We start from the raw sequence: 25830 nt of genomic DNA on the forward strand, positions 1-25830 counted from the left end.
ACATTTTAATATTTTTTATATATCAAGTAAATTCCAAAATAATTAAATCATTGGATTAAGACTAAAATGAGTATAAGCGAATTCATCCAAAAATGAATGAATACACATTTGTACAACTAAACACATTCATTTTTTGAATATTTTTTTGGAGGAATGAATCACTGAGAGCATCCATTCATCCCCATAAATCATCAAACCAAACCAAACTTTTACCGACTTTTCTATTTTATAAGTAGCTATAAACAAGGAGTCTCCAATCGAACCGCAGAAGAGACTTTACTCTCGGCAATTTTCGCTATCATTTTGCATTGCGGTCTTCCAATTGATTCGAGATCTCGAACATGCCATGATTACTGTGCTAGGGTTGAGTTAATTGAAATGCAGATTAGTTCGAGTGACTTTGTGTGGGTCTTTTCAATCAGCAGCGAGAATTAATGTAATCAAACTGGGCTATCGATCATCGGAATAGAGGCAAGGTCAGTGGATTTTCAAGGTTTTTCGGTGTTCGGTGTTCCGGGGATGCATTACGGGAATCCTTATCTAGGGGAATGCCAATGCCCAAATGGCTCACCCAAAAGTATTTCAAAAATCCATCGATGACGCAAGCATAGCTGCTTCCGGTAGAAACTCAGATCCCCGGCTTTGTTTTCCACTTTTGTGGCTTTGTGGCCGCCATGAATAATGTTTAATAATGCTGCTGCTGGAAATCGGAGCACCTGATATCGGCGATGTAAGGCGACGAACGCGATAATGCCGAGCGATAAGCGATAAGATACGCGGGTGTGGTTGGCGCATGCGCATCTAGGTATTTTTGTTGTTTATCTTTCTGTTTTTTTTTCCAATTGGGAACCGCACCACAACAAATTAGTAACCCATTTCGTATGGCACCTGTTATCGTATAGTCGTCGGTTTGCTTATCTTATCGCTGACCGTGTATGCTCAGATTGCAAAAGCTACAAATTCTTGGCGACAATATGAACTACAGGTTGCCTGCCTTTCAGTTTAACTTTCAGTTTAGTCGACGAACGACAACGATACGAACACGAATCACTTTTGTTGTGATTTCCGCGTGAAAACTACAGAAAAGATTGTGGGTGCCTCATTGATTAAAACCATCTAGAAAGTGTGCTGTAAACTAAGCTTTCCCTAACAAATTACAGCCAAACGAATACGAAGTCAGCATCTCGCAGTGCAAAATGGTTTCCGTGGAGACAGTTGGTTCTATTTTCATCAAGGCCCTTAAGTTGGTGAGTTTCGGTTACTTTTTCGTTCGAAATTGAGCAATAGCCGTGGTGTAGTCGCAATAACTTGTTTGATAAGCCAAGCGTTTTATCAGTCCGCGCGTATTAGCAATGTTACTCATACGCAGCGTTGTACCGCGAGGCGTGGCTGGAATGTGATTCATTCGAATGTGACCTCATTGCTCTCCTGCCTCTCCTGCTTTCCTTGCAGATCATCAACCTGGTGATCATCTTCCTGTACCGTTGGGGCGATGGCGGCGAATTTCTGGGCATTGGCGGCACTTGGAATCTGAACGAGGAGAAGAGCGCCGATGCGGAAATCGTGGCCTCGGGTGTCATGGTTGGATTTTTGATTTACACTGGCTGCCATACGATTGCCTTTGCCTTTGGCACCACCAAACATAAGGGGTAAGTTGATGGAACAAGGGGAAATCAGCAAAATATTGAGTCGCAAGTCCAAGGTTTTAAAACTTGAATGATGTTTACTTCTTAATAATAAATCTATAACAATTTGTGATAAGTAAAGGGGTTTAAAGAATTCAAACAAATTTATATATACAAAAGTTGTAATTTAAAAACCCTTTTAATGGGAGAACTACATATCATTTAATGTTTGTACTTTGACCTGCAACTTGTCTGATTTTTCTTGTACCTCCTAAGATCCTTTAAAAGAATCGTATTATATCATTACTATATCTTTCAGAGAACTGTGCGACACCATCATGAACGTGGTTGGCTGCATCATGTGGATCGCCGTGGGAGGAGTGGCCCTGCACTACTGGAAGGGTTACATGTCCGACGAGGGATTCCTGTACGTGAACTCGGAACGACAAGTGGGCATTGCCATGGGTTCGCTGTGCGTCATCGAGGGCGCACTGTACCTGCTCGACACTGTGTTGGCCTGCATTCACTATTCAAAGGGCGACACCGACTACACGCAGTAAATTCGCAGCCACGGGGAATCGCAATCGCAATCGCAACCGCCGAATAACCACATCCACATTTGTCTTTATACTTAGATCGCTTTAAGTGCAAATTAGTTTGTATCCGCAATTAAACTACGTTCGTAAGGGTCCCTTGTCGCCAAACTAAACATCAAACACCAATTGTTTTAACTTTTACAAACCATATTAACCATCCAATTTTGGCAAATACAAATAGTTAAGACCACGCCACGGATTCAAGTCTTTATCCGATCGGAAAATACAGATGGGATTTAGTGGTAAGTTGGTTTAATTTAATGATTGTTAGGGAATAATATCCGAAGCTCTTTCAATCGAATTTTTGATTCGAAATAAAAAATTTTGTATCTTTATGTAACACAAATTTTTTAAGCACGAGTAGAAAACTTTGTTGTTATCAAATATGTATTTCGCTTTCTAAAGTAGAATAGTATTCCAAATTGGCTTTCAAGAACAACCTTGACAAGTTATATAAAAGTTGCACTTCCCAAGAATGAATTTTCCATTTAAAGAAGTGGATTGCAACACAAACACACTTTTAAAAGAACTTGTGCATGCACTTTCAATTCTGTGCAGAGAACCTACGTAGAATTGTAAATATTGCACTCAGTTCTTCGATAAGAAGCAAAAGCTCGTGAGTTGTTTAACCAAATCGATGACGCTTTAGTACGAAGCCCTTTTCGTTCCATGGGAACTTCCGGAGTAAAATGAGTGTACTATATATTGTACTCATATTGATCATTCCGGGTAAAGCTCCACTTTTATAGATAATGCACAGCCAGAAGTCATAAAATGATGTGTCATATGAACTACGTAAGAGTTTTTGGACAGTGCAGTTATGAGTGCTTCAATAAATGATTAAGTTCTGAATTTCAGGTTCCGTTTTACAGGGGTTAGTCACTTTTTTAAAACTTAAAAAATTAAGGGAATCATAATAGAGATTTTGAGAATCCTTTTTTAAAAAGGAATATAAATCATTTCTAATTAAATTTCTAGTAATTAAGGGTATGGGTACTATTCCGTCCTATTAAGTTTTCATAACAAACAATATCTGTAGGTAAGCTCACCTGTTTGATTGGATTCCCTCGCCCGTCCACGGCGTCCCGTTCCCGCTGTCGCATACTTCCGCTCCTGAAAACCCTCTTCGAGCACAAGGCACACCGCCTGGCCACCGATCCGTCCTCCAGATTGAGGGCATCGAACAGGACCGCCTGATCCTGGATGAACGAGTTGCGCGATCGCAGATTCAACAACTCCAAAGTACGCGAGTCCAAACTCTCCCGATAGACATTGTGCACCCGATCCAGATTGTGCTCGTAGTCGGTGTCCAGGTTGTAGGCACTGTTCAGGCTGGCCATGCTGCTCCTGCTCCTGCTGACCTCCAGCGAGTTCTTGCTCCGCTTGCGCCGCATCACCACCGTCCTGACCGACTCATCCAGGGATGAGCCCAGGTGGACGGGCGTGCGAGGAGCATCCGCACCACCCATTGGCGAGGGTGAATGCGAGTGGGAATGGGAGTGGGTCAAGGCCGACGGTGGCAGTGGCAACTGGGTGGCAGTGGGAGGTGGTTGCTCCGCCAAACTCATCAGCGATTGCTGCCGCTCCAGCTGCTTCTCGTAGCCATTGAACTTGTCGTAGTCGATGAAGGACATGTTGGCATAGCTCACCATATTGTCGATCGCCTGCAGCGACTGCAGCGAGGCGCTCCACTTGGGGTTCATCTTCTCCTTCTTCTCGGCTCCCCCACTGCTGCTCTTCAATCCCGAAAAGGTGCTCTTGAAGGAGGCAATCAGCGTATTGGATCTCCGCTTCTGGAAGTTCAACTGGGGATTCGTGGGTTCCGTTTGGTTCAGCGACATCAGCGATCCCTTCCGTTGAACCTGCGACTGGGTCTCCTCCAAGGGAGTCGAGGTGAAGGGCTGGGCGGATTGGCGTCGCTTTGGAGTTCTCACCGAACTTGTGAGTTCACTTCTTCTCAGTAAAACTGGAGAACCAACTTCGAAATCAGCCACTGAAGTTTTTCGCGGTGAAGCTGGCGAAGTGAGATCCCCGGATTTCTCCGTCTCCTCGGATAGCTGCTCCAACTGAGGTTCTATAAAGCTCCGGCGATTCGGTCGCCTCATCTGGATCATGGAGCGACTCCGGGTGAAAGTGAATGGTATCCGGTCGCTGTCTTCGTCGGTTCTGGATAGGTTCTCCTTGCTGCCCGTCAGATGGTTTATCAACTTGGAGAGCTTGTTGCGTATCGAGAAGCTATTGGATCGCTCCATTTTGGGCACGTTCTCGTATCCTGGTAAGGTGTTGGCTCCCATTATTAAGGTCGCCTGGTTCCTCTTCTCCGCCTCGTAGTGCTCCTTGATTTTTTGTGCCGTGTTTATTGGCAGAGTGCTACTTTTGCTATTATTATTTGGAACTATATTGCTATTGTTGTTATTGTTGTTGTTGTTGTTGATATTGGTTTGGTTATTGTTGTTATTTGGCTGGTTGCTCTTGGCACTCGCTGGCGACTTGACTTTATTTCCATTCGCCAATGGTGGCTGCTGTTGCTTTTGCTGCTGCTGCTGTTGCTGCTTTTTGCTGTTAACCTTTTGCGTCTTTTTCTGCGCCTTGGCTGCGCTCTTTGTCTCCTTAACGGAATACATTCCGAAGCCAGCGGACTTCAAACCCCTGCAAAATAGAAGGAGCGTGTTAATAAACTGATTAAAAGTCGGGTAATTCGCACGGTCAGCACTTATTGCCGTTCGGCTTTCATATCAGCAATACTTCGGCGATTTTCGACTGGCAATATCAATTAACTAATGAGTGAATACGAAACGTGTGTTTATGTGTTGAGGGAACTCAGAATAAAATAAACATGGCTATTACTTTTAAGCAGTTCATTGTTCCAAGGGGATTCACTAAGGTTTTCTATATGTTGGGATTTACCCAATATCTGAAAACTTGCAATATATTTATAATTTAAAAAAATCTAATTATATTTTTACTTAAACTTAAATATAAAATGAAATTTTGGTTCGCTTTCATTTTTGTTCCTTGGAAGCTAAAATAAAACTGTCATAATCTACACATTATCTCTGCCATTATCTTCATTTTCACACTTGTATTTCTGAAGAGTTGAAAGATGAGAACACCAAACTAATGTTGTGAGATTTTATCTTTCGAGTGCTTATGTTACAATTTGTTGTCGTTTTTAAGAGTCTCATTTACTAGAAACGAGTGACAATTTATGAAGGCTCGAGGTTAAATATTCTCTTGATGTTTAACACTAAATTTAGTCATACTATAACGAGTTTTTTATAAAGTATTTAAAAAGTATATTTCAGTTGGTTGAATCCAGAGAAACACATTCTTTAGAAACCTTTTAAATTTTATTATCGTTGAGATCGTTTAACTATTCTCAGAGTAAATAATTTTTTAATTTCCTTCTGTCTGGCGGCTCTTAAAACTGAGAGTATGCGAGTTGTGTGCGATCAATCGAATCGGACATTTTCACCATTTAAAGTGACAGTGACCTCAGCAGTATCTCAAAACGGGGGAGTAGTGCTAAGCGAAAACGCTGGGCAAGTGCAATCTGTCAATTTATCATCGCCAAAGGACGACAGCCACTCGTTACATTGATAAACGCGACCCACTACAGCAAAAAAAAAAAAAAAAAAAAAAAAAAAGAAAGAGAAATACTCGCATATATCACTCGTTTGTATGGGTTAGTATCTACGAGTGTTGGGGGAGCCATTATCTCGTGTACAGTGGATACCGCACAAGCGAAACTTTCACTCAAGTTGTACTACTCGATGTTGCCTCGCTCTCAATACGAATCAATATGCATTTAATCTACACTCAGATACAAGATGAAAATTTCTAACTATAAACTTAAACTAACTAAAAATTGTTTAAATATTTTAAAAAGGTATTAGTGTCGATAATTTTAAGACCTTAAAAAACCGTTAAGATTTAATAAAACTTGTTCTTATCCAACACTAGAAAAATTATTGTTTATGTTATCTGATAACACTTATTTTCTGAAGTTCTTAAAGTTTAGTTGTTAACTTAATTGTTTTGGGTTTATTTTGAAAATCTTTGCTTAAAAACTTTAAAAGATTCTTTCAAACACTTCACCCTGTTTAAAAATAAAATCTAATTCCTTCTTTATCTATGCTTCTTTTCCAAGCTTTTTCTCTAAGTGCTTTCTTGCTGTGCATAAACTGGTAGATACGTGGCCCATATAACCAAAGATACAGAGGCAACACTTGGAGATACTTGCAGCGGTCGTCATCAGAAGTCCATCTCCTCCATTCGACACAATTCCAATTTACGATTGACACTCGAACGACTGACATATGTGGACGGGATGAGCTAGTGCTCCCGGAGAACTGAACCGGGCCAGAAAAGAGGGACACAGGCAGTGGAATTGCCTAAATGTTATCGCCAGCAATTTTTATTTCCAGCAAAGCTCAAAAACAACAGTCGACAGCCATCGCGCTGTGATAAGATTTCGAACCCCCTAAAAAAAAAAAAAAAAAGAGACCCAGACAAGCGCACTTGTCTGAGTTCCCGTCGGTTGGTTTGTGCGATTTTGGTTGGGCTTTGGGCCAATTGTTTTGGTTCCGTTTCCAACGGGCTTGTTTATACAAAAGATTGCATTGCACAGCGCAATCTTTTCGCTCGATGAAATGGAGTGGTGCCTCTGATTTGGCAGTGATAATAAGTATTTATAGAAGAAATATCACAGAAGAAATTTTCACTGGTATTACACCATTGTCCGCCTTTAAATCAATGTCTTTACGATCCTCCAATTATGACGCTATCACTTTACAGATTCTTGGTGACATTTGTATTGCTTTGGGAGTACCAAAACTAAAGATCTTATCAATCCTTTAAAATTTATTCACTTGTACCCTTGTCTTTATCAATGTCATTGCCACTTCAGTAGAACTTCCCGAAAGCAAACAGAATTGTATTATGATTCATTACTGGTTCGTTTCTACACACATTTCTAGTAGCCGAGGCCAATTATTTTTTAGCTGAGAACTCAATTGAGAAACATGCTGGAGCTGTTCGCAAGATATTGCGACTTTAAGATACCCAAACCGTTTTCTATTTTTGTATACATTGAGCCAAAGTTAATTATATCTCGAGAAGGTTCAAAGCACAATAAACAAAAATCTCAAATAATGAGCGAGTGAGTTTGCATTGCTATCAACACCAAAAAAATAAAAGGAATCAATCAATTGATATTCTCGTGTTTTCAATCCCCGATTTTATCGGAAGATAATGGCTTACGTCGCAATTTCATTTAACTGTTGAGAAGTTAAGTTAATATTATTCAGTATTTATTTCCGATTTACCTACTTTATGCCCAAGTAAACATTTTCATATTTAGTTATTAAAGCTGCTTAAATAAACGTGACCGTTTGTCATAGTTTCTGGGCTTTTTTAAAAACGTACGAATGATTTTTTACATACGTTAATAATATTTTAGTGCAAAGTGCAAGCAACCATGATAATGAGGTGGTCGTGTCATTGAGACCCCTTTATTCCTAACACTGAATAGCTCGCCGGCTTTAAATGGGTTGTTTTAAATTGTGTTGACCATTGTAACTTAACATTCATGGCGAAACGTGAATTGAATGGCTTATGGAGCCGACTTCGAAGATATATTGTGCAAACTCTGGTAAACAAAAAACAAAAGTGCCTGAAATATTTGTTCTGTATAGGGTCTGCTCAGTTAAGTACCACCAATAAGTCTGTATCCAATGCTACACCGAAAACAAAAAACAATGGAAGACATCAACAGTTTCGTTTTGTTAAACAATTACCCCACAAAAAACAAGTTCTCTGTTTTCTGGATTTTAATTAAAGACCCTAATTAAGCAATTATGTTTTAAATACATATGTATCCTCATAATTAGTTATTGTAAATAAATAAATGCGTATTTTTTTCGGTGCAGGATTTAAACAACCACACATTCGAATGATCGTAACCGCATGAGAAGCCATGATCAGAATATCAATAACGATTGGTCCCCTCAAACAAACGCCTGTCTCCATGAAGATTTGAGTCCCTTGCGAGCTTCAATTAGCCGCCAGTGTTGTGGTTAATTTTAGACCAGTCTTCACTGTCCTGTCAAGCGATCTTTTTGCAATTATTTCGTAGTGAACTGCCCTTGCACTTGCTCTACGCTTCGATACGGATATCGATTTCGGTTGCGTTTGATTATTTGATCGCTATGCTCCGCTGGCGATTTCGAATTTCATTGTGCGTAGAGCACTAACCAGATTTGATGTTATGATTCACTTGGTCTTGAACCGACTTCGATTCGCTTTTGTTTATCTCTCCGATCTCCGATCGAGTATTACGTTACCACTGGCCGTTTGCTTCTGTTCACGCCATCATGAGTGCAGACTTGGCTTTTCCATCGACTGATCAAATTTACCTGTCAAACAATTGATGTGATAGCGAAACTAGAGAGTTGCATCCAGCCTAGTCAGGGAGTTTGGATCGTACTCATTATATTTGCTTTCTTTTAATTAAGAGATATACATAAGTTCCACAGATTTTAATAAAGATTAAATATATTAAATTAAGCCAGAGTATTTACCAAAAACTGCAACACGTGCCAGGTTATAAATATTACTTTTAAATTATAATTACGCCGCCTGAAATTTAATAGTCAACAATGGGTATCGGTTATCATGTTGCTCAAACAAAAAAGTTTAAATATTTTTTGGCTGCCCTTCTGGCGCGATTCTTTTTGTTTATTATGAAATGGACACCCTGATATTTAAGATTCTCTGGGAAGTGCAGGGGTATGTGGTGGTCGAGCTTACTGCTTGCTTTTTTACTGGCCAACTGTGCACTACTGTTTGCGTTAATTTTCCTAGGCCGAAACCAGTTTGCGGCTTTCATTGACAACGCATTGTTGTCCGAGTGCACATACTCATAGAAATGTACAGGTGGACTTGTGTAACTTGAACCATTCAAAATAAAAATATTTAAAATAGTTACATACTTGTTTCCAAAATGTTAGCAATTTTGTAAAGCCTTTTAAACGAATATAATGTCAAGGACATATTAAAAGTTAATGTAAAGTACTTCAACTTACAAAAAAAGTTTTTTCGAAACTTAAAAAAAAGGAGTGTGGAGCATAATGTGATCTTTATAACACACAACTTCTTTAAAAATAATAATAGTTAATATTGTTTTTTTTTTTTTTTGTCCAAAAGTGGTTCAGAAAAAGATGAATTCAAGGTGAGAGATTGTGAAACAGGTAAAAAACTTAAGATCTCGAATACACAGTTTCTAGGCTCATGGAAGTTCGGGTTACCAAGGTTTGACTGTGGCGCTGATTGATGGCTCTGTGCACGGAGTTCCTGTGAGATGTACACCCGATGCACCCCCTTCCATTATGAGATGGGTGTAAACTTCAGGAACTCAAACCGGTTGTGAAACGAATTGAACTGAGATGTTCGAACCGAAAAGCAAATTACTTTGCCTAATGGATGAGTAAGAAAATATTTCTTGCTGCATTGCATTATGTTGCACCATTTGATAAGATATTTGAGATTCGGATAGTGAAAGCTGACATTTTGGAACTACGCCTGTTACATAAATCCACGCGAGGCTTGTTAGCCTTCTCACGTACTCGTTAGATTAGCCGCTTTTGATAACCAGAGATATGGCATCTCCAGCACGTGTATATGCTATAGTATATATTTATCTGCCAGACCTCTACAGTGTGTATTAGGTGCACTAGGTTAGTACAATTTGTATCGCAACACAACTGTGCAGATAAACGAATCGTATAACGAGTTCACTTGATAGATGTAGCACTTCTCATCGCACTGGCAAATTAATAATTCGTAGTTTTACATAAACAAAAAAAAAGAACTGAGCTAGACGTAAAAGTTTTCGTTTTATTTAAATTATCACCGAAATTATATAATTTTACTATTATTCAAATTTATGTTAAAGTAATATAGAATGTTTGTTCTCACCGAAATATTGCACGCAGATAAATAAATAAAATAATAGCCATAATAAATAAAATAGAACCAATTTTTTTTAATAAATAGCACATTTAAATTTCGATCTATTCAAATTTTGTTTAGTAGTTAACTAAACCGAACCGTGCTTTAAACTCATTTCTCGACGATTGAACTATGAAGTTCTTTAAAAATAATTATTGGCGGCCTTTGTAGAAAAAAGGAGTGTATGTGTCGATAACAAAAAAGATTTTAAAATGGGAACACCTAAAACCAAATCTTACCTATTTAATGTGCACAAAAACAAAAACAGGAGGGTCAACGATAAAAATTTTTTCGTAGTTCAGTTCTTTAAAATTGGCATATATAGGCCTTAGTTGTAAGAACCCTTGACAGTTGCATTATTCATCTTCCGGTCTTCAAAGTCGACTAATAATAAACACTTGCTGAGGGTCTAAAACAAAACTGACATAATGCCCAACAAAAATTATCATTCAGACGTGCATTTCCATTTTTAAGTAATGAATCAAAGGGACGTTCAAGTTATGTGTAAAAAAAAACGGCAAAACAAAAATTTAAAAATCGTACTTAAAAAATATTATTTCAATTATTATGTTATAAAGCTCTTAAGGATTAATTATTTAAATTAGATGTTGCTTTTGAAACGAGAAATGTTGTTGAATAATAGAAGTGATCAACTTTGTTACATCTGGATTATATAATTTACTGTATTGATTTACAAATTTGAACGATTAATAGAGTGGGGGTGCTAAATAACTGCAGGGTATTCAGTTTCGGATACTCCCAAGCACTGTTATACAGTGCAGCTGATACTGTGCCAGAATGAGTAGGAAGATAGCGAAGAGTTGGCAAATCGAGTATTTTTTACCCTTCGAGTCTTATCAGCTTTTTAAGTTAGTTTGGTGAGCGAATGTCGCTCGTCGTTGCATGGTACATATATACATATATAATATAATATTTGATGAACTTGCCTGCTTTACTTTCCGTTTGCTGACTTAATTCACTATCGTAGTATCGTTTCTGGTTTTATTTTGTGTGCTAATGTTGTGATGATTTTTCAGCTGATGTCGATTTTCAGGTGTTTATATTTTTCATTAACATTCGCATGGCGACGCGACGCTTGCGCTTTAAAATCGTTAACATATACATATAAACATACAGCCTTGCTCGATTTTTGAAGTTTGAAGCGATCTTTTGGTCACAAAGAAAGTGCACTTCAAATTCTACTTATTCAGCAATCGCCTTTGTTTTTGTTTCTAATACATGTGAAATAATCAAATAAATTTTATATTTTCAGGTACGCACACACACACGCACGCTTCTATATAAGCTGCTCTCTTTTGCTTGCGCAATAAGGGAGAGAGACTCGCACCTTTTGGCGCTCACCAATACACACACACCTCAGTACGCACCGCTCTCTCAGCTTTTTGCACGTTTCTTCCGACTTTTTTTTATATTTAATTTCTATTAAACAACGCCAGCTTTTTGCACTTGAGCACATATGTATATTTTCGCGCGGCACAGCTGTTGACTTTTCAAATGGCGCCTTTCAGGTGGCCGCTGATCCACAAAAATAAAAGACACGCGGAAAGGCGACGCGTGTCTCTGGCCAATAAAAACAACAACTATGTGCTTATGATTTCCATATGTGCGCACTTCCCTCGAAAAAACGGCGACGTCACTCGCGAAAAGCCAAACGGAACGGAATTAATTTAAGTTAAAATATCAAAACAAAACTATTTGCGGAACGACGCGGCAAAAAGAACTCCGCGCGCGGGTGACTAGCTTTCAACTCGAAATTCAAATAAAAAATAAACGGAAAAATCAACTGAGAAACAAACTGATCGCCAAACTGAGTACCACTCTCGTCGGTCGGTCAGTCCGTTAACAATGCTTAAAATAAGTGCGAGTGAGACGAAAAAATTAACCGATCAGCTCAGCGTAAAAGCGAGAGCGCCGTTGGGGAGCCGAAAAGAACCGCGCTCTTTAGCGTGCGTCTGTGTGTGAGTGTTGGGGAGAATGCGGCGGCGCAACATCAGCTGTTAACCACAGGGTATCTTTTGTAGGTTCCAATCTTGATTATTTTTAAAATTAGCAGCACATATATTTTGAGTCAATGAATAATATTTAATTAAATTAAACAATTAACGAAAGGCACACTGCAAAATAAGAAAATTATACTTGAGTTCCACAAAGTTCCAAACTGAAATAATAAATAAACTGTTTAAAGATGTGAAATTAATTCGTGACCGCGATTGTCAGCTTGTCAGCAGGAAGGGCGTGACAACACAGATGCGGACTTGAACTTGAATCTCAATTTGAATTTGCGCCGTTAGCGTCGAACCAAAGAATTAATTTTATGGTGGCAAAAATTAATTATTAAAATAAAGTGTATCTGTTTTACATACACACATAAATTAAAAAGAAAACTGAACTATATTAATAACAATAATTAATCAAAAACAATTTAAAGTGGCTAACATTTGTGTATTATATCTTCGGTTTGTTATCTTCCGGTCCAAAAAGAATTCGGGTCATGCCCACATATCTGCAAAGTTCAAGGATGTTTTATTTATACACACAAATATTTGCAATCGGAGACCTTATCATTAATAAAAATTTACATTATACATTCATTAATCAGTTAAGCGCTTATTGTTAAGTGCACTTAATTTAATACAAATTGCTTAATCGACAAAAGGGCATCGATCCATTGAGCTAATTAGCACAATTAAAAAACGTTTGTTTGTTTTAGAAATGTAAAATAAAGAGAAATACATTCTTGGTGAACAACTTTCCTTGTGATTCTTGCCTGCAGTACATATGTATGTATGTATGTATATATGTACATACATATGTATTTACTTTGCCGACAACCCCAAAACGATTTTTTGGCTTGCCATTTTGCCAGATATTTATAATGAGTCACGCGACTCCGCGTTTGACCAACGAGTTTGGCCAACGGAGACGGCTGAATTAATTACTGGACAGACCGCCGATTAGCTGCGAGCAGAAAACCAGCCCTAATTGAGTCCGACCGCCTTAGAAGTTAAATTTAAATTATACAAACACATCATCCAAACGTTTAACCACACACACATACTCATATGTATGTATATATATTTGCAACATAATCAAGCAACATGGTTTTTGGATAATTTATGAATGAACGGATCAATGTGCGACGAGATCAGGGACAATATTTCAAAGTTCGTTTGCCGAATGAATGACATCATTTATACGTTTTTTAAACAAAGTTCAGCATGAAAAGCTAAACGGCAATCACTTTTCCTTGACCTACCTTATTATATTCGTTTTAACGTTTAATTTTTGGCAAATATCGCTTATTATTAATTTTGTATCGTTCGATTGCTATCAATTTCAAGAATGTCTGGTCAAAATATAAAACATTTTCGGAAATAGAAATATGAAACCAAGTTAATTTCCTGGAATATATCAAATGTCAATAATTTAAAATATAAAATTTAAAATTTTAATATTAAGTATATTAAGCTTATATTACTGGAATATACAATTTATATTTTTGATATTGCTTGCATAATTTAACTTGATTTTATATCAAATTGACATCACTTGCATTTTAGTTTGATATTATATTCAAATAAATATTAGTTAAAAAATTATAAAACAATTTGATCGCTTTACTTATTATGTGTACGAGCCCTAAACAAACATTATCGTTTATAAATTAAGCTTTTGTGTTAAACGATCGTTAATTTTTTGAAGCACTCTTTCAGGCTGGAAAAAAATGTACAGAACTAATGGGTCTTGCTATCTTATCCATCTTCCATTCTGTCGTCTTTAAATATTTTCTATTGATAAGATTCGCAATTTCGACATGAGGCCAGATGATAAGTTTTAACAAGATCAGTTTGAGATCATCCCTGCATCAAAATGCAAGTTATCAACGGATTTAAATTGTTGGCTATTGGGATATTTTTCCTCCTCTTAGCCTGCAATTTTCAGAGCCAAGCAGTTGATGAAAAACCCAAAGATGTCGGATCTGTTGAGCCAAGTACTCTGACATTTTGGGAACGCATTGTGAGTGGAGTGAAGAACTATCCCTGGAAATCTGACAAAATCGAGAAGGAAAGCCCCGAAACTGCTCAAAGAAGAAACCTTTTTTGGCAACGACTGACGATGTCCACAGTGCTTTAATATAAAATCGGATGTACAAATTATACCAACAATTACCAATTATCTGATGTAACAAAATCTGTTTAAAGGTTAACTTTATCTGTATCTCAAAATAAAACACCATGTTTATTGATTACTTTTGGAAGCACTTGACCTTCTTCTCCATCTCGCAGTAGCCGGACTTCTGGTCCCAGAAGAGTCCTTTGGGACAGGAGGTGACCACCGGCATGCCGCCGATGCAGATGTAGTACTTGCTGCAATCCTCCGGATGCGACATGTAGCTCTGTTTCCTCGAGGGACAGGTCAAGGTGGTGATGTCCTTCCTCGGAGGAGATGGAGCCGTTGGAACCGGCGACAACTGGGTGGTTTCGGGATCCGTTAGCAGTTGCTGCAGAGTGCTATACTCGCTCGATCCCACGATATAGCAAACGGTTACAGGGGATCCACTGCTCGGTGTGGTGTCGCCCACGATGATGTCCACATTCGTCTGCGGTTCCGTTACGCGGGTTTCACCGTAGCAAACCGCCTGGTCGCTCAGCTGACACTCCGACATCTCGACATTCCACAAGGTGCCACGCCCACACTGATGGCGATGCAAGTGGCCGTAGGCGCAGATGAAGTACAGTCTGCAATTCCTGGGATGCGGCAGGAAGTAGGCTCCATAGTGACGGCACTCCACATGATCCGGATCGTACTTCTCCATCGGATTCACCTGCTTGCCACTCGTCACATCGACGGCCATGAAAACTGGACGCGGTTTGTGTGGCCACCAGTTCATCTCGGATTCATCCTCATCGAAACTTTGTGGTTCCACAGTGGTTGCGGGCACATCCATCTGTCGGCAATCTGTGTTCTCCGGCAGGTCGCAGATGCCGCGTTTCCCATCGAAATAAAGGCCCTGATCGCAGTAGAGCAGGGAGGGAATCCGCGAGCAGGAGAAGTAGCCGTTGCAGTCCTGCGGATGCGGCACCAAGTCGCCCTCCTGGCGACCCACGCAGATCTGAAGGCACGATATTCAATTTAAAGTAATTAATTAATTAATTAATTAATTAATAAGGTACACCATTGAAAAATCGGAATACATTAAGTACAGTTTTAAACTTTGGAAGGTAGGTTTTTGGTATCTTTTGTATTTCTAAGATACTTTTCGAAATCTTATATAAAATGTACTATGTTTCATGGGAAACTTGGAAAAATCTGATATAAATAGAGATAAAAAACCGACCTTTACCGAATTAAAAAACTATTTTAACGAAGTTCGTTTTGGAATTCTATTATATTATTGAAGTTGGAAAGTTATTGTCCGTCCATGATATTTTTTAAAATTTCATCTTTATAAAAAAATTTTTTTATTATTTATATATATATATATATTTTTTTTTTTAATATTATATTTTACTCACATGACTAAGGTCGCCCAGGGTAACACGAACTTTGGGCAGCTCCCAACTGCGATCGACGGCGTGATTTGCTCCCAAATGGAAGCAAATGCTGAATGCCAAAACTAATGCCAAAAAGCATTGCATTTTAGGTAAAAACTCCACTTGATTTCTCGTTCTTTGCGACTCCAAAATACTTATTTTAGTGGCTCGAGCGTCTCATGATCGACCCTTTTATGAGGTTGAAAAAATGGGTGGGGCAATTGTCAAAGTTAATCGAAAACTTGTGTTTGCAATCTGTGCTGCTAAATGTACTCGTATCTAGATAACATTCTGTGGATAAAAAAATTCGTGATATGCTCACATCTATTTATAAATATCACACAGATCCTCAACATCTAAAATTATCCGTAGAAAAAAAATAATAAGTTGAACACAAAAGATGGAAAATAAACTTATATTAATTTTAATTCCTTTTTGTAACTCAATTTTGGAAACTATCTCAATAAATTCTCAAAAATTAAGAAAACAATGAACTGCTTGCGAAAATAGTTTTATTGCCTCTTTGAACAAAACTGAATACTATATGGTAATAACATAATTCCAAGAATTATTATTATAGAGGATTGTGGTTGGAAAACATATGGCTTGGCTTGCAAACATACATTTTATTGCCTTTTTCATAAGCTGAATACTAGATGGTAGCTACATGGGATCGTGTCTGCTGGCGAGTTCCGTTCGATTTCCGAATCCCCGAAGGACATCTATCCCGAACCGGCTTCGGTGGTGGCCTCCGCTTCATCGGTGGAGTCGGTGGAGTCATCATCAGTGACGGAGGCTCCCTTGCAGGCTCCATGGGTGGGAACGTATCCCGACAGGTCGCTGTCGGGGACACATCCCTGCCTGTCCTCGTTGAAGAAGCGATCCTCCGTGCAGGACTCCACTTGGGAGGCCACACCGGTGGCGCTGCACCAATAGTAAGTGCTGCAATCCTTCGAATCGACGGCGTTGACGAATGAGCCCTGGGCGCCCTGGCAACGATTGCAGGTGGACACCGGCGTCGCCAGCTGGCGGAGCACGCATGCCTTGGTGTCCACATCGTAGTAGTAGCCGGTGTTGCAGACCACGGTCGTCCACTTGCTGTTCACGCACACTTGGTATTGGCCGCAAACGTTGGCATCTGGCTGCTGGGTGCCAGATGTGCAGGTGGCGGCGGTCTCACTCAATGGAACTCCGGTCACTCGGCTGCAGATGTTGGATGTTGTAGTGTAATCGCAGTTCTGGGCAGAAGGATTAAAGGCCTGCGGAAATTGAGACAAAAAATCATTAATCATATATAAAAAACTATATAAAATATTTGATTTCAAAATTAATACGGGAAATATTGAAGTAAGCAAAAATTATTTGAAATTCATATCATTAAAAATATTGTTCAACAACAGTAAACTTTAAGGATTGGCCATACTAAAAATAATTGTTTTATAAAAGGTGTTGCATTTTATAAGGTAAAACTTAAACCCCCTTTTCAATTATTTATATCTGTTATATCTGCTTACACTTTTATAGATTTTAAATATATAAATTAATACTGAACACCGTAGTAGTTTTGAAAAAAGGCAGTTGTCTGCAAAACAAACTTTTCTTGGTTAAACATTTTAACCATCCTATTTTCTTATAAGAAGTCAACCACCCGTTGTTGGCATTGATTCTTAATCGGCAAATATTTGCTATGTAAATCTAAAGATCATCAAATCCAGGAAACAAAAAATAATGAAAGGCTGCTTAAAGCAGAGATTCGGTATCGCAAGTGGTGACTTAAAGCAGAGATTCGGTATCGCAATTGGTAACTTAAAGCAGGGATTCGGTGGTAACTTACAGTCTGTTTGTCGGTGGAGCATTCACCCTTCTCGAGGTAAACGCCGGAGGAGTTGGACTTGCAGTTGTACCAGATGGAGCAGTTAGACGTGTCGCCGAAGTACTGGCCAGGTGGCACCACATCGCAGAGGTTGGTCAGAACGGTTTCGTTGCTGGAGTCCGTCGTACTCGGGCAGGATCCCCAAATGCAGGCCTGCTGATCGTTGTTGAACACCTGGCCGGTAGCGCAGGTCTTGGCCTTCGAGCTGACCCCGTTGGAGCACCAGTAGTAGCCGCCGCAGACGGCGGTGTTGGGCACAAAGACATTGGTCTTGCCGGCACAGGGCTCGTTGACGCCCCAATAGCACTCCACCTGGCTGGAGGGATAGCATCCGCTCCTCTTGTAATCGTAGGAGTAACCTGTCTGGCATTCGGCCTTCACGGGACCAGTCGACTGGCAGACGTAGTACGACTGGCAGGACTCGATGCTGCCCAACTGGGTGCCGGTCTTCACGCAGGTGCAGAAGGCAGTCACATTGTAGTTGCCCTCCAGGATCGCATCGCCCATCACACTGCCGCCCATCAGGCACAGGATCGTCGCCACAAGGAGTTTGCCTGCCCATCAAATTCCAATAGAGTTAACACAAAGAATCCTTCAATCGCTGTTAGCCACACTTGCCTGTCATCGTTAGTTGTGAGTTCTTTTGGCCTGTCGTCGAATTCGAAATATCACTCGTATTTTAGCCAAAGCCAATGAAAGACTGTCGAAGACTGATGTTGGAGTTTTCCCATCGCCTGGTTTTTATAGGTCCACCGCTCCGAACTTGGCCATCTAGATCGTAAATTGACTGAAGATAAGCCCGCTGTTCGCAGGAATTATAGACAGCGGAACATGGTTCAATTTTGTTTTATTTATTCCAGCCGATACGCGAAGAACATCGTGATGGCTGGTTATTTTACCAATTTTAATTAAAGTTAAGCTGTAGTTACCGAAAAGCCAACCACTATCATTTAATCTTTTTCTATCTCTTCTGCTAAGTTAATAATTAAAAAAAAGTAACGATTGACGCAGCCACAATTTTATCAACGGTGTAAGACTTACCTTGGAAACTAACACCTCGTGTTCTAAAACATCGTGTTGTAAGCGAAGGTCTTTGCTTAAGATAATCCATTACAACAATTAAATAATAAAATAAAACACTTACATTTTTTAAAAAATATTTTTGTTGTTATTATTTAATTTCTTATCTCTCTGTGATGACGTTGTTAATAACCATTTAGGTTTTTTTGACAATAGCAAAACCAAAGTTCGCATAATGTTTACTTTCGGTTTTATTACCATTTTATTTGGTATCCATAAAATATTGTTTGTGCTTTCTGGGACCCTAATTATATTGATTAGAATTTTTCGAAAAAAAAAACCCTTAAAAACAACCAGTGTTGCAAAAATGTGATGAATTTCAAATACCAGTTTTAGAAAGAACAATATTTGATGCCCAAAACTTTTACACGTGCCATTGGTAAAAAACATCACATAATCTAGATAATTGATTATGGCAACACATGTTTGCTTATCGGAAAGTGTAGTCATAATAAGACTTTTGTTATTCCTTTTTTTGTAAAGCATATCGCTTCATCGGAACATCAACAGTACCAGTTTTTAGATTATGAATGAAACCTAAAGCAATTATTTTTATAGAAGGTTAATATGGAGCCCATAAAGGTCGAATTGACTTAATATTTATTTCTATTTCCTGATTTAAAATCAATAAAAAAAGAAAGAACAATTTTAGAATCAAAAATAATTTGCTTTGCAAAAAGTTAACTTTTTCCTGATTCGAATTGATAAATTAGGCTAACTCCCAAAAAATACATTGCTTTTTATTAATATACGATTTTATCCTTTGGCAACCAAATACAGTTTAAGTTTCATTATTTTAAAAATTAAATTATTTTTTAGGAACTATTTTTTTTCTTGCAGTTATTATATTTATATATATATTTTTTTTTTTTCAGTATTTTTGAAAATAAAGAAGATGCGTATGGATTATTTTCCTGAAGTTCCGGTCGAAGTATCTGTCTTGGAAGAAGTATCTGTGGAAGTTCCGGAAGAGGTTCCAGAAGAAGTATCCGTGGAAGTTCCGGAAGAAGTTCCAGAAGAAGTATCGGTGGAAGTTCCAGAAGATGTTCCGGAGGAAGTTCCAGAAGAAGTATCGGTGGAAGTTCCGGAGGAAGTTCCGGAAGAAGTTCCGGAGGAAGTTCCAGAAGAAGTATCGGTGGAAGTTCCGGAAGAAGATCCAGAGGAAGTTCCGGAGGAAGTGTCCGTGGAATTTCCTGAGGAAGATCCCGTGTCCGTGGAATTTCCAGAGGGAGCCGGAGTGGTGGCAATGCCGCTGCTCAAGTTCGGGTTGCAGCAGAGGAACTGCGGCTCCGTGCCAGTGGTGCATCCACCCAGATTCTCGTTGAAGTAGTGGCCAGTGGGGCAGGACTCCACCGCTCGCTGGACGCCATTGACGCAGTACAGATAGTCGGAGCAGTTGCTGCTGGAGTAGGCGTTCACGAAGGTCATGGTGGTGCCGGCACAGCGGTCGCAGTTGTTCCGCGCATTCTCCCTCACCACGCAGGCCTTCGAGATGGTGTCGTAGAAGTAACCCGCTGGGCAGGTCATCAGCTGGTAGGTGTTGCTGGCCGAGCACATGTAGTACTGATTGCAGGCTGTCGCAGCAATGAAGGATCCCGGAGTGGAGCAAGTGGTAGCGATGGGAGTTCCGGTCAGGGAGGGATCGTTGGTCACCTGCGAACAGGAAGAGACCGTCTGATAGCCACAGTTAACCGCCTTCACATTGAACACCAGTCCAGACTTGCAGGGTCCCGAGTGCAACACATTATCCTGGCAGTAGTTCCAGTTGCTGCAGTTGGTCGGGCTGCCGAAGTAGAGACCATCGCGGATCAGGTTGCACAGGTTGAGGGTCTGGGAAACAGTTCCACTGCCGCTGAGGCTGTCGCTGCTACTCGAGGATGAGGGATCGGTGCAGGGATATTGGTTGGCATACACACAGGCCATCGTGGTGGGATTGAAGTTCTCCCCGGCCGGACAGCTTCCCTTGACGGCGCCATTGGCTCCGCAGTAGTAGTAGCCACCGCAGGAGGAACTGGAGGCCGCAAAGGAACCCACCGCCTTGCCCAAACAGGGACTGCTGCTGCTGGTGCAGGTGGCCGGCACCGATCCGGTGCACTGCTGGGCATTCTTGTCGAAGTAGTAGCCCGTGGGACAGGACATGGTCGTGTACGTGGATCCCTGGCACTGGTAGTACGTGCTGCAGTCCGTCTGGCTGGCCACATAGTTGCCGCTGCTGACCAGCAGGCACAAGGCGGTCACATTCACCTCCGCCTTCGCCGGAGCAGCGCACACAATTAGCAGCGCCAAAGCTGCAAAGATGGCTCCTTTCTGTCCACCTAAAAATTATATATAAAATATATATTTTATTTATATTATATATATTTAATTTCTCATTCAGTTTATTATTTATTTTAGCAAACCCACCCATTATTTAGCTCTTGATTTTTGGTGGCTCTTCAGTCGTATACTGTTCCTGGCGATTCGACTTGCCTCGGTTTTTATTTGCAGTCCAGTTGGGTTTTATCTTCGATCCTCTTGGATTTCAGAATTGATCGAGGACCTGTCACGTTAGTAAACTGACTTTTTGATGTATCGATATGGGCAACCAGCGAATCAAAATTTGTTTTCATGATCGATGGCCCCTCTGACAAGTCAACAAGGTATTGGATAAGAATATTCGCAGAATTTCCACTAAACAAATAGTTTATGATATTATTATTTATATATTAAAAATAATAAAGATTAAGAAAAAATAATCTTTATTATCAGAAAAATGTGACAAAAAAAATATAACATTATATTAAATATATTATAAAAGGTTAATAATCGAAGAAGATTCTCAAGCAAATAATATTTTTGTAGACAAATTTATTGAATACAAAAATAAGAACAATATATAACGTGACTTAGCAGCCAATAAAAATGTTCAGTAAAAATACAACCAAAATGTTTCTAAAATACCTAGTCCTAGTAAGATAATCTAAAAGTATGCTGACTTACAATAAAATCGATTAAATTGGCAAGAAAAAAGTATCGGCTGTTAACCACCGAATTCTAGGAACTCAACCTCCTTTCAAAATATAAACTATTATCTCATTCTAAAGCCAACATCGGTTTTATTGCCAAAGCGCAAACAGCTATAAAGAAGATTCGATTAGATAATTTTCACCAAATGAAATCTTTCCAGTCGTAAGTCAACCACATGATTCCCGAATTTAATGATACATTTTTAATTGTTTTCTTAATCGATTTGGGAAAGTCAGGCGTTAAGCAAAAAGGAGATACCACCAATCTAAATTGGCGTTGAATTGCCCACTTTATGGCATTAGCCCCCACAATTTATGAGCCGGTGTTCTACTTTAAAGCATTTTCACCATTATGACTAACCCATTTATTTCGCATAACTGACGATTCTTAGCATTGATTGTTATAGTAAGAAAAGCAAAATGGTCATTTAATGGGTAAAGTCCAGTTGAATGTTGTTTCAAAGAAGTCTATAAATATTATTTAAGCCCCAACAAAATGCAAGATAATTTATTTGTGATTATAATTATAAGTGATAGGGATATAATTCTGTGTGTTTCTAAAGTAACTGGTCATCGGGGTCTATTAATACCATAATGTCGTATGTACCTACTATTCTTATCAACCTCAGACACTGAAGATAAGACTATTTAGCTATGATTTTAAAACAGTCAACCATACTCTGTTTAGTAATAAATTAACCTATACTCCCATTGATATGCTTAATAAGCAATAAATTAGTTTAAATATTATTGGTTTAGTTATATACAACATACAAACATATTTCCAGAAGTTTCATTCAGAAAAACTAAAACGTAAATTGCCTTCTGCGATCGAAATGGTAGTAGTTTAATTTATCACTTGTCAATTTTGGAATTAACGAAGCCTGATAAAACATGAATATGAATACGCCATGCGTCCAATTTAGCCACTGACGGCAGTTTTGGCACCAAAGTAAACCTCCCAAATTTATAGACCTTTCGGAATACCCCAAAACAAACTGGAGAAGGTGTTGTCTTTCGTTTGGTATTTAATTCCAAAGTTCTGGGGCTACCAGTTAGACGTTCTGCTCCTCGGTTGCCGAAAAAGTCTATTTACTTTCAATTTTTACTAAATTTTTAAAGCAAAGAAGTGAGATGAGTAAGTATATTTTGCAAAAAATATTTATATTCAAAAAGAAATACTTGCTTTCTAACTTACTTAATTAAAATTCATCTTTTCAAAAACTTGATACGGTTATTTACAAATATTGCATTAAAATCATATTTTTAGTTAAGGAATAATTCAATTGAACAAATTTAATATATTCTTAAAATTGTATGCAGTTTAAAGGACTTTATGCACTACAATTAATAATATCTTTTGCAATCAGATTCGTGGTACATCCTCATCTTCGGACTGGTCGGTGTTCCCTTGATTTCTGGAGCCTCCACCTTCAATGCGACTCTCATCTGCGAACTGGTGGTCAATGGCACCAAGATGAACGATCCGCGTGCCTGCAACGCGTGGGTTCAGTGCGTCGATGGAAGTCCTGTGGGTGGAACCTGCGGCACAGGACTCTTCTACGACAGGGAGAGCCAGGAGTGCCTAACCTCGAGCAGTGTCAAGTGCCTGTCCAGTGATCCTTGTGCTGCTCTGCCCACCGGATTCGCCGCGGATCCCTATTCCTGCAATGGATACTATTACTGCAAGGATGGCAAGGGAACTCACGGAGTTTGCAACACTGGAATGAACTTTAACCCGGGAACGCAGGATTGCATTCGCGATTTTCCGTGCACCGATAAAATGGATCCGGATAGCTATTGCAACATCCTGCCAGATGGTGTCTTTGTGAAGAACCCGAACAACTGCAATGGCTACCAGATGTGCTGGGATGGCCAGGTGTTGAATGGCACCTGTCCGGGAACATTCTACTTTAAATCCTCCACCGCGGAGTGCGATTACCAGCAGGATGTGGAGTGTGATGTCACCCCAGTGACGGATGTTGTCGAAAAGGGAGTTTGTCCCGAATCGGGAGGATTTATCTCCGATAACAGCACCTGCAATGGCTACTACTACTGCAAACCGATGGCAGATGGTGAGTTCACCTTGGAGCATGGCGAATGCTCGGATGGAAGGTTCTTCCTGGCCAGCGATGGAGGCGCCTGTGTGCCGCGTTCCAAGGTGAAGTGCGACTACGATCGCTGCGTGGGATTGGGCAACTCCACCATCCAGCTGGCCAACGAGTCGGATGACGGATGCCGTGGTTACTCCATTTGCCAGGATGGCGTCGTCATTGGCCAGGGAACCTGTCCGCAGGACGAGTACTTCGACGAGGTCACCCAGCGCTGCACCACCCAAGTGATAACCTATGCTGCCTGTCAAACATCGGGTGGAACCACTTTATCAGAAGTCGAGCTGCTGACCGCTGGTTCTACCACATCTTCGGTGTCGTGAGAAATTTAATGGTAATTAACAAATATATTTATAAAGTGGACATAAGTGCAGCAGGTTTTATTACTTGCTTTTGTAAATACAAAGCCACCTCTTTGTTCAGATATCACTAAATTGATATGATTGATTTTATACCTTAAAATTATAATTTTTATTTAAATTCAGATACCAGTATTACCAAATAGTATTCGAAAATATATATTTATGTTTACTGACTTTGCTTATTTATTTTATAATAAATCAAGTTTATCAAGTATAAAAAATTTACATTTACATTATGCTTCCTTGTTTCCCAGAAATAACTAATATTTATTTCTAATAATATCCTTATTTTTTAAAGGCTTTGTTTAAGTACAAAAACATTCTTTTAAGTGTTAGTTAAATAGAGATAATGTATTTTTGTATGTTGCTATGCATACTATTTTTTTATAGTTAATACAAATTATAATAGCATGAAATTCTGGCCATACTTTGGCCAGCTGAGTCAGCTCTGAAAAATCCAAGCATTATCTTATCCCACCTGCCAAAATATTAGAGGGGACCACCGTCCGGTGATGAATGGCAATACCGAAATTTTGGTCTCGTGAGCGACGTACGCAATCAGTTTTAATTAGACACATTGTTTTTCGCAGCCACAACAATAAATATATGAGAACATGAGGTTCTTTTGGCTGATAGACGTAATAACGATTAGGTTACCGGATCACTTTCTGGCTCAGATTTCCGTGAAACGATTGGAGAAACCCTCGGTGAGATAGGACCGTGATGTCATGCCTGAGAACACCACTCCGGAATTTGGAGGTGAAGCGAGAAAGTACTCGGGAAGTAGCCAATAGAACTCATTCATTTGTTGGGAGAGTGATATCAGCAAGTATCACGATTTTAACAACTGCGAATCGAATAGCAGCAGCCATAAATAAGTTGAATGGAAAAGTACAAACTTATCAGAGGGAAAGTTTTTAGTATTTAAATTACTTGATTGCAACGCTTCATTCATTACTTGTTTGAGTACTCATGAACTAAGAACATGCTCAGAAACAATATATTTTATACAAAAAATACTTAAATTCGTATAAATAAATCATACGCAGTGTGGGCCGGTAACATAAATAGTTTAGCTCTTAGGATACTAAAACTACTCCTACTATTTCCAAATATCGATTGGAATTTCAATAGGCTTTGTAGGCTTATTGATTAAAGAAAACAAGAATTCCTGAATTTCAGTTTAATCCAAATCATATATCACTCATCCGCCCGGTGGGCTCTATTTTACCCTAAGTTGTTATAGTGGGATTTAATTGGTCGAATCTTTCGAAGGCTGATACTTCTTGCCCGCCTCGTGGCAAACAAGGAAATAACCGCTCACGACATTGGCAAGTAGCAAATCTGTTATCGGCCTATCAGGAATCGGTTCTGAATTCTCCGAACGCTGAACTGGGGTACTCTTTTAATTAAAACTGATAATTTTCTAGGCACTCCAACTGTCACAAAAAAAGAAATAGATTGCCAAAAAAGAACCGCTTTGATAGCGAAGGGTTGTCAAGAACTCGATCGCCCTGTTTTTTTGTTACCCTAATGAACATTTCCGCCCTCAGCATAATATGGCATAATTCACTTAGCTTTTCCAATTTCAAATCTTATAAACATTGGTAATA

The 25830-nt window shown here is 39.4% G+C and overlaps 7 protein-coding genes across 7 annotated transcripts; 3 read left to right on the forward strand and 4 right to left on the reverse strand.

The window, feature by feature from the left end:
• The first annotated feature begins 977 nt into the window (after nucleotides 1–977).
• On the forward strand, nucleotides 978–2411 carry LOC108100380 (protein snakeskin). The gene is made up of 4 exons (XM_017204234.1): nucleotides 978–1090; nucleotides 1161–1247; nucleotides 1453–1649; nucleotides 1945–2411. The coding sequence occupies exons 2-4, from the start codon at nucleotides 1197–1199 to the stop codon at nucleotides 2183–2185; spliced, it is 489 nt and encodes a 162-aa protein (XP_017059723.1). The 5' UTR covers nucleotides 978–1090; nucleotides 1161–1196; the 3' UTR covers nucleotides 2186–2411.
• Nucleotides 2412–3108: 697 nt separating this feature from the next.
• On the reverse strand, nucleotides 3109–4845 carry LOC122319891 (rho GTPase-activating protein gacU-like). Its single transcript, XM_043207731.1, has 3 exons — nucleotides 4712–4845; nucleotides 3271–4624; nucleotides 3109–3114 (listed from the first exon to the last, which is right to left on the reverse strand). The coding sequence occupies exons 1-3, from the start codon at nucleotides 4843–4845 to the stop codon at nucleotides 3109–3111; spliced, it is 1494 nt and encodes a 497-aa protein (XP_043063666.1).
• A 9268-nt stretch (nucleotides 4846–14113) lies between these two features.
• LOC108100216 lies at nucleotides 14114–14513 on the forward strand. Its single transcript, XM_017203993.1, has one exon. It carries the CDS (start codon nucleotides 14123–14125, stop codon nucleotides 14384–14386), a length of 264 nt encoding a protein of 87 aa, XP_017059482.1. The 5' UTR covers nucleotides 14114–14122; the 3' UTR covers nucleotides 14387–14513.
• On the reverse strand, nucleotides 14499–15929 carry LOC108100215. The gene is made up of 2 exons (XM_017203992.2): nucleotides 15769–15929; nucleotides 14499–15365 (listed from the first exon to the last, which is right to left on the reverse strand). Exons 1-2 carry the CDS (start codon nucleotides 15889–15891, stop codon nucleotides 14499–14501), a joined length of 990 nt encoding a protein of 329 aa, XP_017059481.1. The 5' UTR covers nucleotides 15892–15929.
• A 363-nt stretch (nucleotides 15930–16292) lies between these two features.
• On the reverse strand, nucleotides 16293–18359 carry LOC108100220 (peritrophin-48). The gene is made up of 3 exons (XM_017203996.1): nucleotides 18278–18359; nucleotides 17621–18213; nucleotides 16293–17045 (listed from the first exon to the last, which is right to left on the reverse strand). The coding sequence occupies exons 1-3, from the start codon at nucleotides 18282–18284 to the stop codon at nucleotides 16509–16511; spliced, it is 1137 nt and encodes a 378-aa protein (XP_017059485.1). The 5' UTR covers nucleotides 18285–18359; the 3' UTR covers nucleotides 16293–16508.
• Nucleotides 18360–19587: 1228 nt separating this feature from the next.
• LOC108100224 (peritrophin-48) lies at nucleotides 19588–21202 on the reverse strand. The gene is made up of 2 exons (XM_017204001.2): nucleotides 21143–21202; nucleotides 19588–21054 (listed from the first exon to the last, which is right to left on the reverse strand). The coding sequence occupies exons 1-2, from the start codon at nucleotides 21144–21146 to the stop codon at nucleotides 19646–19648; spliced, it is 1413 nt and encodes a 470-aa protein (XP_017059490.1). The 5' UTR covers nucleotides 21147–21202; the 3' UTR covers nucleotides 19588–19645.
• A 1588-nt stretch (nucleotides 21203–22790) lies between these two features.
• LOC108100132 (peritrophin-44) lies at nucleotides 22791–24178 on the forward strand. The gene is made up of 2 exons (XM_017203885.1): nucleotides 22791–22882; nucleotides 23115–24178. Exons 1-2 carry the CDS (start codon nucleotides 22879–22881, stop codon nucleotides 24176–24178), a joined length of 1068 nt encoding a protein of 355 aa, XP_017059374.1. The 5' UTR covers nucleotides 22791–22878.
• Nucleotides 24179–25830: the final 1652 nt, after the last annotated feature.

This window comes from Drosophila ficusphila, unplaced genomic scaffold (genome assembly GCF_018152265.1).
Source record: "Drosophila ficusphila isolate 14025-0441.05 unplaced genomic scaffold, ASM1815226v1 contig_286, whole genome shotgun sequence".
Classification (NCBI taxonomy): domain Eukaryota; kingdom Metazoa; phylum Arthropoda; class Insecta; order Diptera; family Drosophilidae; genus Drosophila; species Drosophila ficusphila.

Excerpts from the sequence above, each read along its gene's own strand:
- LOC108100380 (XM_017204234.1), top strand. The coding sequence starts at position 1,197 with ATGGTTTCCGTGGAGACAGTTGGTTCTATTTTCATCAAGGCCCTTAAG. Across the intron at positions 1,248-1,452 it reads TCATCAAGGCCCTTAAGTTG|ATCATCAACCTGGTGATCAT; the intron begins GTGAGTTTCGGT and ends CTTTCCTTGCAG. Across the intron at positions 1,650-1,944 it reads GGCACCACCAAACATAAGGG|AGAACTGTGCGACACCATCA; the intron begins GTAAGTTGATGG and ends TATATCTTTCAG.
- LOC122319891 (XM_043207731.1), bottom strand. The coding sequence starts at position 4,845 with ATGTATTCCGTTAAGGAGACAAAGAGCGCAGCCAAGGCGCAGAAAAAG. Across the intron at positions 4,625-4,711 it reads GCGAATGGAAATAAAGTCAA|CAATATAGTTCCAAATAATA; the intron begins GTCGCCAGCGAG and ends TAACAACAATAG.
- LOC108100216 (XM_017203993.1), top strand. The coding sequence starts at position 14,123 with ATGCAAGTTATCAACGGATTTAAATTGTTGGCTATTGGGATATTTTTC.
- LOC108100215 (XM_017203992.2), bottom strand. The coding sequence starts at position 15,891 with ATGCAATGCTTTTTGGCATTAGTTTTGGCATTCAGCATTTGCTTCCAT. Across the intron at positions 15,366-15,768 it reads CCCTGGGCGACCTTAGTCAT|ATCTGCGTGGGTCGCCAGGA; the intron begins GTGAGTAAAATA and ends TCGTGCCTTCAG.
- LOC108100220 (XM_017203996.1), bottom strand. Across the intron at positions 17,046-17,620 it reads GCTCCACCGACAAACAGACT|GCCTTTAATCCTTCTGCCCA; the intron begins GTAAGTTACCAC and ends CAATTTCCGCAG.